We start from the raw sequence: 17,695 nt of genomic DNA, 5'->3' as shown, positions 1-17,695 counted from the left end.
AATTTATATTGCTTCAAGATCTAGTCATCATCCCTATTATACTAAGTTAAATACCAATATTAGCTGTATGATTTGTTTGTCGAATTAGACTAAAAATCTGTCCAGTTATATTGAATGTGCGTTTATAGATAATACTAGTGTACACACGCGACTCCGCCCGCATATATCGTAAGATCTTCTGATGAAATTCTTTTATTCACATAAAACTTTCAAGACGCAGCGATTTCGGCTATTGGATGCTACGTGAATCAATTAGTAAGTCATTGTCCTCTTTTATACATTCATATGTCGAACACATTTCCCTTTTTTATGAAGTTAAAAGGCAAAATCAAAAGCTATGTTCTAAAACCAGGTTTACGTCGCACTTACGACCTCAACTGGTCATAAAACAGTTGACAGAGGCCATAAATTATACCGAAATCACACAATATCGCGTAAACCTCTCGTCGCTAAGCTTGACATTTTCATAACGAGGAAAACCGAAATAGGTTTCTCCTACAAACGCCAAATAACAGGTTGGGAACAATCCAAATGTCATAATAATGCAAGCCCTAACTGCCAACAAAATTGAAATAACTACCAACTCATACTCTAAATGCGGAATCACAGAATTACCCTTGATGCGAACGGAAGTGAGAATTAACTTCAAGGGAAAACAAATACCACTGGAATATTCAAATTACATGTTTCTAAATCAAAATAAATTAAAACAGCAAACATAATAGTACACACACATTTAAGGAACAGCGTGATAAGGAAATGTTGTGATGTGAAAGAAGATGTAGTTACAGGAATAGAAAAGGGTATGTTAAGATTGTTCGGTCATGTGGAGAGGATGAATGAAAGTAGGTTGACTAAGCAGGTATACAAGGAGAGTGTGAAGGGGAAGGTCGGAGTGGGAAGACCTAGACCAGAGAGTCCCAAACTTATTTTGTCTTAGCGCCCCCATTTTTTCACCTATTTAAAAACCACTATAACTTCAAATTAGTTTAATTAATTATTATTAATTATTCTGGGTCTCTTACCGCCCCCCTTGAGACCTGCAGCGCCCACTTTGGGAAAGACTGACTGACGAACGTATCTTGATCATATTAAGGATGTCCTGGTAAAAGATCAGGTCAAGAGTACCCGAAACCGAAGAAGATGAAGCGAAGGAAGTATGCAGAGTCCGTAGCACGTGGAAAGAGGTAGTCTCTGCCTACCCCTCCGGGAAAGAAGCGTGATTTTATGTATGTATGTATAAATTAAAACTAAATACAATAATTTAAGATAATCTAAAAAGAAATAAATAATAATTAATACTTATTCTGAAAAAATGTGAATAATACCAATTTCAGTGATTAGAATATAAATAACTTTAATATTGATAGTTTATTGCAATATTCGCTATAATGCTGTTAAAAATATTTAATTTTTACTGAGATTAATTTTGCCGGGAACCACACGGCAGGAGAGACATGGCTAATTAAAAATGACTGTTCAGACATACATCCTCTGATGAGTTGTCAACTTAAAATAACATGTTATTTTGGAGATTTGCGCACAAAAAGTGCGTAATGAGACACGCGTGGGCGTAGTAATTAACAAAGACATTGAACTTGAATGGTGAAACTTTGCCAAAATACAAAACGAAGATCAGGTGTTCCTCATCAGACACACAAAGTTTCGCACTAATAAAGACCTTATGATTAGAATAGAATAGATTTATTTTCAAAATTGGATACAATGTATCACTTATTGACGTCACATCACTTAAATCTAATTATACAGGGTGACTTTTAATTCAACTGCATAAATTTAACTGATAAGTGTACTCATCTAAAGGATATTTAAAAACGTTAAAAGAAAAATATCGGTTCATATTTCAGAAAGTACGCAAAAAAATTAAAGTATCAAAATTCACGATCCTAAATACGTTATATCACCCCGGCCGGCGGAAAAGCGACGCGTAAGATTCAGAGGTCAACGACAAAATTTATTCAGCTGAGCGATCTCGACAACTCTGTACTTTACTTGATCTTGATACTAGAAAAATAATTTATTTTTCAGACATTTATTTACAAGTTTAGTTTTAATTTCTTTTTGTAGTATTGGTCTTTAATAAAGCGCGTGACGTAGTTTTTGAGGGTTTTTTAAATTTGAAAATGATGACATTAAATTTAAATAAAAATAGGCTCAAACGGCTCAGAAGCATTGGTATAGTCTATGTTTGTTTGTGTATTGTAGCTGTTATTGAAAGGGATAAGTTTACAAACTTGGGATTTTTCTTTAGGCGATGGGTTAGCAACCTGTCACTGTTTGAATATAGGTATCTATTAATTCTATCATTAAGCCATAAATCTGAACGTGGCCATTCAGTCTTTTCATATTATTATTATATATATGTATGTATGTTATGGAAATTACATTTAGAGGTGAAATATTTATTTCTGCAGACGGGCTGTCTAAAGGTTGATGTTGTTATGGCGCACTGTATTTTGGCAACAAACCAAAGGTCACAAACATTTCACTTATTATTTAGAAGAATAAAGCTATAAACGGCCTCTGTGGCGCAGCGGTAATACGCTTGTCTGTGACACCGGAGGTCCCGGGTTTGAATCCCGGCCAGCATGATGAGGAACGAACTTTCTCTGATTGGTCTGGGTCTTGGATGTTTATATTTATAAGTATTTATTATAAACTGTAGTATCGTTGAGTTAGTATCTCGTAACACACGTTTCGAACTTACTTCGAGGCTAACTCAATGTAATTTGTCCCGTATATATTTATTTATTTATATTTATTATTATATAGGCGTATTCATTAAGGTAATATATGTGGTTCCCAGCACGCTAGAAGTTTTCTGAACCTCCGTAATAACGCCGTAGCTTGAACGGGTTAGTATCGATACAACATTAAAAAATATTGATAGAAATATTATGAAAAAATAGAAACATAAGCCAAACAGCCAAACATGGTCTATCAGTCTTTTCGAGAATGCTGGGCCTATCTACCCAGCAGTGCAGGGCATATAGACGTAATTATATGTATGTATGTATAGAAACATTGAACGAAGGAATATTTGTCTATTTACTTTCAAGTTTTTTTAACTATGCACCCAGTCCGTCCATATAGCCGAAACATCAGTTCACATACATACATACCTGTAATCAAATCTAATATCTAGAGCCAACAGTCTTGAAAAGACTGGTAGACCAAGTTCAACTGTTTGGTTTGATAATAGAATTGAGGTATAATAGTGACAGGTTGCTAGCCCATCGCCTAAAAGAAGAATCCCTAGTTCATGAACCTATCCTAACCTAACCTATGTGCCGTGTGGTTCCCGGCACTATTACAAAAAAGAATAGGACCACTCTCATCTCTTTCCCATGGATGTCGTAAAAGGCGACTAAGGGATAGGCTTATAAACTTAGGATTCCTCTTTTAGGCGATGGGCTAGCAACCTGTCACTATTTGAATCTTGGTTCTATCATTAAGCCAAATAGCTGAACGTGGCCATTCAGTCTTTTCAAGACTGTTGGCTCTGTCTACCCCGCAAGGGATATAGACGAGATCATATGTATGTATGTATGTATGAACCTATCCCTTAGTCGCCTTTTACGACATCTATGGGTAAGAGACGGAATGGTCCTATTCTTTTTTTCCATTGGTATCGGGAACCACAGGGCGTCCGTCTTATAGCCGAAACATCAGTAATCTTTAAACGTTAAATCTTCGTTCGATACTTACTCTTAAAAACTAGCCGAACAAGTGACTGAAACATTGTTGTTACACGTGTGATGTAACACACGGAAGCCATACCTCGGATTGTGATCCCCCCCCCCTTTCCCCCCTCCGCTTGTCCGGTGTACGAGTGTATTTCGGTGCTCGCTCGCTCAATGCCATCAACTTCAGCTCAATGGGTTTAGTCATCACGACGTTGTTGTAATTGGGTATGTCGATATTTTCAACTGTTTCGATTGATTTTTCAATAATCATCTGTAGCTAAGTCAATGGCTGTTTTCTTGGAATGAGATCCTATCATAGAAATCTGATTTAGTTTTTTATTGGGTCAGTGCATCTTTACAATTCGAAATGATAGACATGACGTATGTTATATTATCTTGGAAGGATTATAGAGGATCTTCATTAAGCAAATTGTATTCTTTTAGGAGTCATTTCTTACAGTACCAACGTAATTTTTGATTAACAATTTTCTCCATTACAAGACTAGAATAGAATATGTCAAGAACAAACAGACATTTTAAGTATATGCTTTTGGACTTTGTTATTAGCAGGGTTGTTGAAAAGAAAACGCCTTGTAAAGTACACTTTTATATTTATTTTGGTCCCTTATACTTAAAATATATTTTTTAATACAATAAATTATCACATTTTCTTAAACATATTATGCTGACATGCAAATTTCTACTCTACCAGATTTTTACAAATTCTACTCTTACAATGATTTTTTTTAATAAATTTGATTGCATTATTATATTGTCAGTAAATTAACAAATAACGCATTATCAACAAACACAATAAATACTGTTTTACACATTATTTTTTTCACATTAATAACCCTTTTTTTATGTCGTAAACGATATTTTCTCTTCTTACTGAATAAAGCAAGTTCAACTTTACCAAAGCATTCATCAACAGTTCATCAAATCATAGTTGAATCATCATTTCACCATTCATAGTCATTCATCCACTCAGTCTTATTATTTACAGTCGTCTTTTATTCATTTCACATTCACACATGCACTATAGCCCATTCTTCAGCACTTCTCAATCGGACCATACCTCTGCCTGAACCAAGTCATGCCTCTATAGTCGGGTTCGTAAACATCAGGAATCTCTTTGTCGATAGCTTCGCAGTAAATCATCTTGACCGACGCTTCCCCGAAGAGCCTGTCCTCGTATTTAATGAGCTGCTTCCAAAATCCAGTGTTCGGTCGGATTTGTGGCCTGGTAATAAGAAAAGTGTACATTAATTTATGTTGCTCTCAAAACCGACAGACATCAGATAAAGCTGTATCATTTGAAAAAATTACATAGTTTTTATTAACATTCTCTGTGAAATTAATGTCTGAAATATATTTTTCGATCTAGAGTGGGTTGACATAACATATTCAAACAACTGCTGTAAGATTATACAAATTAGTATACAATATAGTTTGTCATATTTCAAACTTATAAACTTGGGATTATTCTTTTAGTGCTAGCAACCTATCACTATTTGAATCTGAACAGCTGAACGTGGTCTCTCAGTCATTTCAAGATTGTTTACTCTGCTACCTCATTTGGTTTAATGACGTTATTATATGTATGTATTTCAAGCTTACCTTCTTTGCTTCATGTGATGGTAAGCGTCCTGCAATGACATCTTCTGCCATTTGACGAGGTAGGCGAGGCACAGCGTCACCGACCTGGACACTCCGGCCACGCAGTGAACTAGCACTACTTCACCGTTCTCCACAACCTGTAATCAAATAAAATATATGAAAAGTCATAAACGAGAAACATATATTGTATGATACAAAGAATGATGATTGACTTTATCACTATATCCAGTTTGATCCAGGCTTTGCTATTAAAAAAATAGGTAAGTATCTTAAATGCTTTAACCTGCTACATTCATTGACTTGGGTTATTTGTTGATACATCTTCTTTGTATTTTCAGTTAAGATTAAATTTATTTAAAAAAACACTAAAAATATTTACACGCTCTACCCAAACCCACCTCATTGATCAAGTTGGCGACTCTGTCCATAAAAGGGTGCATATCAGAGCTGGGGGTATCCAGTAACGGTACGAAGTGCCTCGGGACGAAGTCTTCAGGTGGAGGTGGAAGTTCGGGAGCCGCGCTGACGATGAGCCCGGGCCGGAGGGCCTTGACTGCCCCAGGGAGGGCGTGCGCCCCGCAGACGTACAGTGAGTCTGTGACGCGGGACACTCCAAGAGGACATCCTCTGTAACAATAGGAAAAATTATTATCTTCATCAGCTGCAGGAAATTACTGGTAGTTTTATAGTCAATAATAGAATTAAGAAATTTTAATTGAACTCTTTTTGAATTTGACAATCCGAAATTTTATACTACATACTTAGAACCCATTACTTAGAACATTTCGATACCAATTTTTTATTTATTAAATACTAGAAATCAATTTTCAATACAGAAAAAAATCTTCTCTATCTCAAAATCTACAAATTCACCTAGTTTAAAAACTAAAGAATCAAATAAAATTAACACAATTTTTAATTCGTCTGCATCATGTTGCTCTCCAACGTTCAGTTTTAACGAGCCATAAAAATTTGCTGACCGCAAAACCCTTGGAGATGAAGAAAACAAGATCGCATTCCTGAGAGGAGACGCGCCACGCGGGCCGCGCGTAAACACCGCATACCACGCGGCTGCGTCACCTGGCGCCGCGCCAGGCGGCTGACCCGGCGAACTTGCTGCAACTACATCTACTGCATCTAATGATTCTACTTGAACTTTGTTGTTGTCAACATCGAGGTCAATTATTTCATTAATGTTGTGTAAAAAGTTTTGTTGACTTCAATTGTTATTTATTTTGACTTGGTTTGTTTCAGTTTCAGTTAGTTTGTCTGAATTAAATGTTAACGTATTGACAATAAACCAAAAGCATATAATAAATGATAGTATAAGTCGTATTCATAGAAATTTAAATAATTTAGATTTTTATCTGTGAATATTAAACTTCATTTATAATTAATAAATTAAATAAAAAATATTTAAAACTTTGACAGAAATGCAATGTATGTGTAAAAAAATAATTATTTAATATTATAATAGTTCCTCTTTCAATAATAATAAAAAAACAAATTTAGATTTTGTTAATTTTGGCAAAAGTAAATTACAATTTGAAGTAATTATTGAGATTAACCAAATAACTATGTACCTGTTCAATTCCTCTTTCGTAGGTTTCGGTACTTCCACTTCAACAGTGGGCTCGTTCTCATTCCCAACACATGTCACTTTGTCTTCAGCAGTCAAAACCTTCATCGCTACTGTCACTCTTTCAATTACTTCAAAAAATTTAAATCAACGTCTTCACTTCACACTGGCCACAAAGAATCCACTTTCAAAAATCGAAGAATTATTTCGATGTCAATATTTAAACAGTTTGTCGTGTATAATATCGATGCGAGGTGTTCTCGCAGCAGCTTCCGAGTCGTGCGTGTGCGCAGGTCGGCTTGCTACCGCGTACTGAAAATTTTCACCACCTGCGTGAGAGACTGGGATTGCAATATCCGGCATTCCACAGCTATTTTTGTCAAAGTGTGACGATTACTTTGTTTACAATTCAGGCGCTACTGTTTTCGGTTAGTATACCATGTTTTCGTGTTTTCACGAAAATTTTATAAACAAAGTAATTTTCAGATTGTTATTCACAGAAAATGGACTACAATTCAATAAATTTTATTAAATTATTTTGTACAATTCGTATTTAACCCTTAAATTGGCAGTGTATGTACTGGCATACATTAACTTTGTAAAAATATTTGACATAGTATAATAAAAATGTCTGTGTCACAAATCATTTTAATTCATTGCAATACTAATTATTTTTATAAGGAAAAATAAAACACGTCTCTAACAACACTTATTTTGACATTCGGTCTCGAAAATGGCGGCCCGGCGTAGCTCATCTGTGTTGACTAAGGTATTTATATTATTTTAACTTGGTTTGACATGGTTTGTGGTGTTTTTATGAACTATATTTTATGCATAACAGTATAATCGAATGGATTTGATATGTTTTTGTGTATGGTGACTTTGTGTTTTGAGTTTATTTTGGTCGGTAAACTGATGTATGCTGTGGCATACATTGCCAAATTCGTAATGAAAGACCCTTCGTTTTGTCTGTATGACACAGCATACATTGCCAAGTTTGTAATGAAATGCTTTATTTGTAATTTGCAAGATACCGCATGTATTTGTGATTTGGGATTGCTTTTTATTTTTGGTTGAAGCATGTTTTTTTGTTTCTTTGTTGCCAGCAAACGCTACTAACTCGAGGTGGTAGAATATTAGCTCTTGTGCCTGCTGAAAATGCACCATCTGACGATAGCGAGCGCTCAGATGTCGAAGAGGAATTTCGTGTACGCACCCCGCTTTCTTCATTTTCTTCTCCAGCACCTTCTATTCATTCTTCCTTAGAAAGACTAAACATTCTAGATGATGACGAACATTACAACAGCGACAATGTTCCACTTACGCCCATTTTTCAAACAGTATATTCAAGTCCGTCTTTAGAACCAAATTGCAATAAAGTACCGGTGCTGAGTGATATTCCGTCACTCCCAACAACTCCTCTTACTCCAGTAAATCCACCAAATCCAAAAACCAGATCCCGACGTCGTCAGCCCACCGTTCCTGTCCGGAAAAGACCGAGACTAATGAAAAAATTTACTTTGAACTATCAGTGGAAAGAAGCCGTTTTTCGACACAGAGCTATTATAGAAGAAGACTCCAATTATACAGATGTTCCGGATATATCAGCGTTGGATTATTTTTATAAATTTTTTTCGCCAGACATTCTAACAGATATCGTAGAGCAAACAAATTCTTACTCGAAGAATCCCAGAAACTGTCAATTAGATTACCATGTAAAGGCGTAATTTAGTCATTTCAGTTCAATAAACGTTTATACTATTATTATCTTTTGTATTTTTTTTGCTATTCCTGCTCCTGGATAAACTCCCGTCGAAATTTCATAAGTTTTAGGACTCACTTCCGTCGGTATTTCATTAGTCACTGCACTTGGCAATGTATATCCCAGCATACACGACTTTGATCCCTTGGTTTTCTATTCACTTGGCAATGTATGCTGTGTCATACATGAGTTTTCAGGAAAACTGAAACGTAAAGATATTTTTTCGTATTTTTTTGTAATGCCTTAAAACGTCTTAAACCCGATTTCAATAAAAAAAATCGGTTTATGTAAAAAAAAAAATTCTGCCAAATTAAGGGTTATTGTACAATAGAGGTAAAACTCTGGTTTTCTACTTACACAGAGAAAATTAAAAAAATATCAAATTCGGTATTTGTATGTTAATATTCGGGACTCTCGACAGTTTGTGTCATAATTTTTTTAAAATAATATACCTTGTTATTAACTGATTGCAAAAACACATTAATTAAATTTAAATGAACAACAACAAGTAATTATGTAAAATAAGATATGATTTCCCTTGAAATTCCAAGAGAAATTATTATCTCAAGGAGACATAGCGGAAGTCTTGACAACAGACATGTGAGTGATTTTATTATAGAACTTCTTTGAACTCAACAAGAAATTCAGTTGTTACATGAGACTTAATATTATAAATAGATAATTAACCGGACTTTTAAAAATACCTCTTTAAAGAAATTACAGAAAAAACAAAAACTAAAAAACAAATTGCAATCCTCTACAAATTGCGCGATCAGCTGAAGCCACTTTGTAAATTAAGTTTACAGGATTAAAAATATAAGCGATACAAGGCAAGATAAAATAAGGTGTTTCCGAAAAAGGTCTCAATGCTAACTTATAATAGACCCCAGCTAGTCCTAGGCTTTTTTCCCAGGAAACACTTTATTAAAACAATGTCAGTGCGTAAGATTTAATTCCGAATGACATTGCGTATATTTATATGACATGAGAAATAAAATTGCAAACTTGCAGAAATAAGTCGCTGCTATTTTTCTTGATCAGGAGTAATATTTTGTTACCATTTCATCCTCTTTGCGTAAGTCCTGGTTGCGTCCTTATTTCTTTAGAGAATAATACTGGATCCGCCTTGTCATATCCAGAATTAGGTAAGTCAGGCTTTTACACGAAACTCAAGGTTGAACTTCGCAACTAAACCTAATCAATCATAGTTACATTACACGTCTAGGTAGCCTCAATGAAGTACGTAATCTGTACAAAATACGGTTAATAGTGGGCACACTATTAACCGTTAACCGTTTGACCATCAATGTTCTTATTAATTACAAGTTAGCCTTCCATACCACATATAAGGCTTTATATTAGTACATTACTGCAGTAAAACCTGTAGTTAAGATATACTGTAGTTAAACAAGTACCTACTTAACAACCCAGTTTCTCGTCTCAGTACAAAGTCAACATTTCGTTCAAAGTCCATTTTAGCGGCCGATAAGCAATTTGTGTCAACTGGTTACGTTGTTTCGTAGATCTTGCCCATATAAACACACATACATATAATCATGTCTGCATCCCTTACGGGGTAGACAGAGCCAACAGTTTTTAAAAGACCAAAGGCCACGTTCACCTGTAGGTATGTCTAAATGATGGAATTCAAATTCAAATAGTGAGAGGTTGCTAGCCAATCGCCTACAAGTTTATTAGCCCCTCCCTCACTCGCATTTTACAACATCCATAAGAAAGATATGGAGTGGTCCCGGGAACCACCCGTCACCCATGCAAACGGGTTTTTACTCCGATTTCTTTAAAGCTCTAATGATGGGAATGTGGAAAACCGAGAAAGCTCTTATTATTGTGCAGAGTAGACAGGGCCAACAGTCTTGAAACTGAAAAGCCACGTTCAGCGGTGTTGATTTGCGGTTGATAGGCCATCGCATTCAAGAAGAAACCCAAATTTTACTTCTCTATCTATCGTCTTACTTTTAAATGTTATTAAATTAATCTTGTGTACGCAAGTGTTTTGCAAGACCATTTCTTTAGGTACGGAAATAAATTTAACAATAGTGTTACGTCTATTTGAATGACGTCTATATCCCTTGCGAGGTAGACAGAGCAGTCTTGAAAGACTGACAGGTTACGTTCAGCTGTAAGGCTTAATGATAGAATTGTTATTCAAATTGTGACACTAAGTAGTTACCACCGCGGAAAATTTTAACGGCAATGGACGTGTTAAAATTCGTAGTTGTAATTTTATTGGTATCTGTCAGTTTTAATTATAATACCCACATCAAACATTTATCAATATCCATAACAAAAGAAATTGACAACAAATCGGTATGGTGGAGGATGTTATGGAAGCAAAATTCTATCTGCGCAGATAAAATTAGGTATTAGGCTTATATTAAGTGTCATAGATTACTATACTAGTACTTATCCTGTGTTTTATTTTCAAGTTATTAATGGCCTGACGCTTCAGATAACCAATGATAAAACAAGTTTACTGATCAAACAAATTATTTACGTACCGCATAAACGAGAAATCATTTAGTATACGGCGGACGGCCGCTAACCAAACGCGCGTCTCACACTATCGCTTAATAATGTCACACATCTGAATATAAAAAAGAAGTATTTCAATAGCAAAATGATCGTGATTTTACTTGTGTTTGCTGTTGTTGCATTTTATTTGTATGCGACCCGCAACTACGATTATTGGAACAAGAGGAACGTTAAACATGACCCACCAGTACCACCGTTCGGAACCCATTTTCGAAATGCATTCGCTTTTAAGAGCATCACTGATATATCGCAAGAATTGTACAATAAGTATCCAAATGAAAAGGTCGTCGGCTACTATAGATGGAGTACGCCAGAACTCATCATTAAGGATCCTGATGTTGTAAGAAGGATCATGAGTACTGACTTTAATCATTTTTACTTCCGAGGTATGGCTAGGAATCCCAAGGTTGACAGAGTACTTTTAAACCCATTCCACGCAGATGGAGACAACTGGAGGCTGCTACGGCAACGACTGACGCCGGCGTTCACGACTGCCAAGCTGAAGAATATGTTCCCGCTGATTGTCAAGTGTGCAGAAAAACTACACTCTTTAGGTGATGATATTGTCTCCCGTGGCGGCGACTGCGACATCCGCGAGATGATGGCCAGGTTCACCACAGAATTCATCGGGGCATGCGGTTTTGGTGTAGAGATGGACACCATTAACAACGAAAAATCCCTCTTCAGAGAGTTTGGGAAATTAATTTTCAGCAGAACCGCATTCGATATTACGAGATTCGCTGTTTGGGAAGCTGTACCGCTGGTAAGAGGGTTCTTACCTGTTATAAATCCCAAAATCGAAGAGATAGCTACAGAAATCGTCAAAAACGTACGGGAACAAAGGAATGGGAAACCATCTGGTAGAAATGATTTCATTGATCTTCTTTTAGAGTTGGAGTCTAAAGGAAAGTTTACAGCAGAGTCTATTGAAAAGACAAATCCTGACGGATCTCCGGTCATAGTCGACATGGAGATGACCATGGCTTGCATGGCGGCTCAAGTATTCATATTTTTCGCAGCCGGATTCGAGACGTCGTCATCAGCCACTAGTTTCACTTTACACGAACTAGCTTTCAATCCTGAAATACAAGAAAGAATCCAAGAAGAAATAGATGAAGTCTTATCCGAATACAATAATAAATTATGTTACGAGGCTGTAGCGAAATTGTCTTTGTTAGATATGGCTTTCAAAGAGGCAATGAGGATGTTCCCTTCTCTTGGTATTGTAACAAGGGAATGCACTAGACCTTGTACTATACCTGAACTGGGTATTTCCATCGATCCTGGTGTTAAAATTGTAATTCCAATCCAAGCCATTCAAAACGATGAGAAGTACTTTGATAACCCAACTGAGTTCAGACCAGAAAGGTTTACACCTGAAGAAGTGAAAAACCGGCAGCCTTTTACGTACATGCCTTTCGGGGATGGACCTAGGATGTGCATTGGTAAGCAATAAAATATATATCAAAATCTAATTATTTTTATCTGAAAGAAAATAATTGTATTTTATTATTTTTAGTATTCGAAAATTCATATTAAATACAATATCAATACCATTACCTAATCCTTAGCATAGCAATAAGCGTGATATGAACAAATTACTAATGTCATGACACCTAGATAATGATAAGAATTGTAACACCTTTACCATTTTGCTGTTTTTCTATTGTAAATTTCTTCCTAGAGACTCAATATGTGCGACAGAAAATGTAATACGATAAAATAGCAATTTTATTAACACTGACAAATTTTATCAATGAATAATTAACTCTGTAAAGTAAAAGTTTTGCATCTAAATCAATAAAACTATTCTTATACAGAGTTAAGGGTAAAACGATTCCCACTGTTGATGGGAATCGAAATTAAACCCATTCATCTTTGTACGTAAGTATAATTAAATAACATTTCTATTGTCTATATTTTGTTCACCAGGAGCCAGGCTGGGTCAAATGCAGTCTTTGGCGGGATTAGCAGCGGTTCTGCAGCGGTTCACAGTGGAACCAAACAAGGACACCAGGAGGAAACCACAGGTCAACCCCCGGTCGAATGTAGTGCAAGGATTAGTTGGAGGATTGCCGCTCAAACTCACGCTGAGAAAGAACAAGACCGCTTCGAAATGATGACTAGGCAGACATTCGTTTTCACACTATATGTCTAACATACTCATAACCATAACCAAATTTTCTTTCTTTTTTTCATAAATCTGTTGACAAAGACGTTTAAAGCGAAAATTAAATTGTATACGTACTAATTGACCGATCAAATAGCACTTTTACCTGATGACAATTTTATATAAGGCTTTTTTTATTCTATGATATATTAATATATATTATTATACATATTACATATTATTTATATTTATAATACGAGTATCTATTACAAATATTACATAGGATAAAAAACAAATTAAAGTTTTGAAAATTAGCTGATAAGGTTGCATACACATACATAAAATGTGTATATTCCGCGGAGGGGAAACAAATAGGTACTTATATGGAAAAAAGTAGTAATTATTTACGTTTCTGATAAATTTTAGCTTATTCATCCTTCAGGTGGACAGATATTATTTAAAACAATAGAATGATAATGATTCATATCACTATCATGATTTTTGAAAATGAAGAAAAAACTGTATGAGCATGTATATATATACATATATATGATATCTACGAGTATTGAGTCATGAAAATATTTACATTATTGAGTATATTATATAGATAAAGAAAAGGGTATATCTATATTAACAACAAGGTCTTCAATTAAATATTTAAACCATCCATCCTTATAGTCATGCATATATACGTTGCGGGGTAAACAGAGTCAGCAGTCTTGAAAAGACTGAAAGGCCACGTTCAGCTGTGTACCATGATGATGGAATTAAGTTTCAAACAGTGACAGGTTGCTAGCCAATCACCTATAAGAAGAATCCAAAGTTTGTGACCTTTTACCTTAGTCGCCTTTTACGACATCCATGGAAAGGTACGGAGTGATCCTATTCTTAAGTGCCGGAAACCACAAGGCATGAAATATTTAAAAAAGCGGCAATTAACTGCACTGCAGCATTTTCTTTAATAACGACAACTTCACAATTATTCAAACTTAGAATAGAAATGTGAACGATAGAACATATTGTTATGATAAATTGATATTTAAATAATAAGTAATTTTATTTTAAATGGAATGTCAAATTTAAATAAATTTGTGTACAGAGTATACCTACTAAATTATGATTTGAACCTACTACAAATCTTTACGAGGTTCCTGCGCCAGGCTCAAGCAAGATTTTTTTTATCATTCAGTTAGTCGGTGCTATAATAAGCCTTCTCACAAAGTACTTTCTTTACATACTCTTTGAATTCAAAGAGAAGTCAGGCATATCAAGAAACGACTCCGACAACCTATTATAAAATCGTATACCATGAATTATTTACTGACTCTACTATGCGTATCATAATACGGCATGACTAATTTATAGGCGCAGGTTTAAATCCCACTTCGGTCATGTACCAATGACTATTACATACATACATACATAAAATCACGCCTCTTTCCCGGAGGGGTAGGCAGAGACTACCTCTTTCCACTTGCCACGATCTCTGCATACTTCCTTCGCTTCATCCACATTCATCTCTCTTCATGCAAGCTCGGCGGTTTCGGGTACTTTTGACCACTGACTATTTTTCGAAGTAATGTACATTAAATACTGTTCAATGCTCTTACGGTGAGGGAAAACATCGCGGACCACATTCAGGCAACTGGATGTAAACCATTATCGATCCAATACGAGTCAGATACCCCTGCAAAGGTTGCGGAGGTCACATGGAAGACGCTTCGTGTAAAAACTTGACTCACTCAATTCAGGATCCATGGTCAAAGGCATACCTTGAGCTAATCTCTAGGTTGATGAGGATGCTACCGGGACTAAAGCTAGGAGAAAGAAAGAGGGCCTACCTACCTACAGCTAGGAAAAATTCAAAACTACGATTCACTCAAAGTAAAATCTCATTTTTCCCATTCTATTTATTCTTCTTCTTTTTATTTTTGACGGCCTCTGTGGCTCAGCGGTAGTACGCTTGTCTGTGACACCGGAGGTCCTGGGTTCGAATCCCGGTCAAGGCATGATGAGAAAAGAACTTTTTCTGATTGTCCTGGGTCTTGGATGTTTATTTATATAAGTATTTATTATAAAATATAGTATCGTTGAGTTAGTATCTCGTAACACAAGTTTCGAACTTACTTCGAGACTAACTCAATCAGTGTAATTTGTCCCGTATATATTTATTTATTTATTTATTCTTCGTGGAACAAATATCACAACAATCGATACACGTGCTGATCGGGGCGCACGATTCGAGTTCATATTTCTGGGGCCAATGATCTTTCAGCTGGTATTCACTGAGGCCGAAGAACCTGTTCTGGAGTAGCGTTAGGAACCACAGATGGGTGCGGGCCCTGAGTAACTTGGTGGTGGCTTCCACCACGGCTTGGACTGCCCGCTGGCAGACGGGGTCCTGGTAGTAAGGAGTGTTGAACTTCAGATTCTTGATGTTGCAACGGAAAACCTGATGAGGCATGGGATCAGTGAAAAGAAATAACGCTTGATCGGTATACGAATTAATTTGTGACAAAAAATATTATTTTTTATGTTGGTATGTGTTTGTTTGTTATGTATCTGCTAATATAATTTTTAAGTAAGTGGGGCAACAAAATCAGTTCAGTCGTTTTTGAGATATTCACAATTTTGTAAAAATTTTAAAAAAGAAAAAGATTCGTTTAGGCTATGGGTTAGCAACCTGTCACTATTTGAATCTTAATTCTATCAATAAGCCAAACAACTGAATGTAGACTAACAGTATTTATAGGAATGTTGGCTCTCACTGTTGACTGTATGTACAACTTTGTAAAAAATAAAAGTGTTCACAAGGTTCGCGGGGAGCAACTAGTTAGTTAGCTAAGAAAATCTAAAATAATATAAAGTTATATGTGCCTCATGCCCCGCCATCTCAAGCATACAGTAATTTTCAAACTTCACAGGAATGAGATGAACTCGGAATCCGATCGTCTGCAGCCGATCTGAAATTAAATATTATTTATTTATTTACACAAATATAGCTTAAATTTGAACTCAGGTCGTAAACTTCCATTCAAAGTTTCATACAAATCGGCTCATAGGTTACTATTGTAAGTAGACGTAGAAATACAGCCATACAAATGACCACGAGGAATAGGTATAGTTGAAATATTGTACGAACATACCTATAATCACGTCTTTATCACTAAAAGGACAGACAGGGCCATAGTCTAAAAACAACTCAAAGGCTGCGTTCAGCTGTATCGCTTCAGGATGAAATTGAGATTCAAATAGTTACAAGTTGCTAGCCATTCGCCTACAAGTGGAATCCCAAGTTACTCCGCAAGGGATACAAAGGTGACTATATGCACATGATATTCAATCTTACCTCCAATACATATTGAAGTGAAATAATACTTATTGGTAATTACCTCTCAAACCGATTAACTTCTCTGGTTTATGGGATACAGTAAAGAAGGAATTGCAAGGCCCGTAATGGATCCCGACGCAGAATATTGTAGCCATTTGTAGTTAGCGTTCTCGGCCTAATTATAAAAAAAAATATTTATTTTCACTATTTACATAGATAGACATACTTATACAAACAGGTATAATCGTATACAAATTAACTTGGTTGGTTTTTTATAAAGATTAGTCTTGTTTATCTGCTGGCAACTGTACACACTATTAAAAGTATTAATTTACCTAAGGAAATCTTTAAATTCAGATACTTAAACACATGGACAAAAATAAATATTAATAAATGTAAACTTTAGTATGTTTGGTTTTAAATGCAATAAATAGCTTTACTGTAAGCAGTCCTTTAGATATATATTTATTGATACCTGGGTAAGAAATAATGTATAGTAACTATTTGTAAAAATAGTATGGCGTATCAATGAATTTGTAAAATAGATTTTTAAAAATGTACCTTTACTTGACTATGAGGACTAATAATAAAATTAATTAGAACAAAAAATCTCTTCCCATCCCTCACATACTTTGCTCACAAATGAATTTACTGTGCTGTCACATTTTTTAAATATTTTTTTATAAAATGTCAAAAAATACCATAGTTACAGAAATCGCATTTATTTTTAATTTTCCCCCATGGAAAAGAAATCGAAATGATCCCAAAATATTGACTAAACCGAACTCAATTAAAGAATAAAGGACCTGTAGCTACAAAGAGTTAAAAAAAATAACTGTACCAAAAGTTTAAACACTTTAATAATAATTCTTAAATTAAAAATACATACCTAATGAAAAAATTTAACAAATTAATTTATTAAGCATAAAGATCTACATGTTTTGCGGAAACAAGGATTGTTCACAAAAAAGTTTATAATTTTTTTCCTGTTTAATGAAATCAGGCTAAATGATTTTTACAAACATTGAAAAGG

The 17,695-nt window shown here is 35.3% G+C and overlaps 3 protein-coding genes across 3 annotated transcripts; 1 reads left to right on the top strand and 2 right to left on the bottom strand.

The window, feature by feature from the left end:
- Positions 1-4,314: 4,314 nt before the first annotated feature.
- Positions 4,315-7,204, bottom strand: LOC106130190 (dual specificity protein phosphatase 14). The gene is made up of 4 exons (XM_013328969.2): positions 6,911-7,204; positions 5,726-5,954; positions 5,328-5,464; positions 4,315-4,950 (listed from the first exon to the last, which is right to left on the bottom strand). Exons 1-4 carry the CDS (start codon positions 7,012-7,014, stop codon positions 4,761-4,763), a joined length of 660 nt encoding a protein of 219 aa, XP_013184423.1. The 5' UTR covers positions 7,015-7,204; the 3' UTR covers positions 4,315-4,760.
- A 3,999-nt stretch (positions 7,205-11,203) lies between these two features.
- Positions 11,204-14,434, top strand: LOC106130235 (cytochrome P450 6B7). The gene is made up of 2 exons (XM_013329037.2): positions 11,204-12,666; positions 13,154-14,434. The coding sequence occupies exons 1-2, from the start codon at positions 11,307-11,309 to the stop codon at positions 13,339-13,341; spliced, it is 1,548 nt and encodes a 515-aa protein (XP_013184491.1). The 5' UTR covers positions 11,204-11,306; the 3' UTR covers positions 13,342-14,434.
- Positions 14,435-15,437: 1,003 nt separating this feature from the next.
- LOC106130189 (UPF0728 protein C10orf53 homolog) lies at positions 15,438-16,817 on the bottom strand. Its single transcript, XM_013328968.2, has 3 exons — positions 16,724-16,817; positions 16,209-16,294; positions 15,438-15,783 (listed from the first exon to the last, which is right to left on the bottom strand). Exons 1-3 carry the CDS (start codon positions 16,815-16,817, stop codon positions 15,508-15,510), a joined length of 456 nt encoding a protein of 151 aa, XP_013184422.1. The 3' UTR covers positions 15,438-15,507.
- Between the last annotated feature and the right edge of the window lie 878 nt (positions 16,818-17,695).

Source organism: Amyelois transitella, chromosome 7, assembly GCF_032362555.1.
Source record: "Amyelois transitella isolate CPQ chromosome 7, ilAmyTran1.1, whole genome shotgun sequence".
NCBI classification, from domain to species: domain Eukaryota; kingdom Metazoa; phylum Arthropoda; class Insecta; order Lepidoptera; family Pyralidae; genus Amyelois; species Amyelois transitella.
The sequence above is the reverse complement of the archived record's forward strand: the minus strand, read 5'-3'. Positions and strand labels throughout refer to the sequence as shown.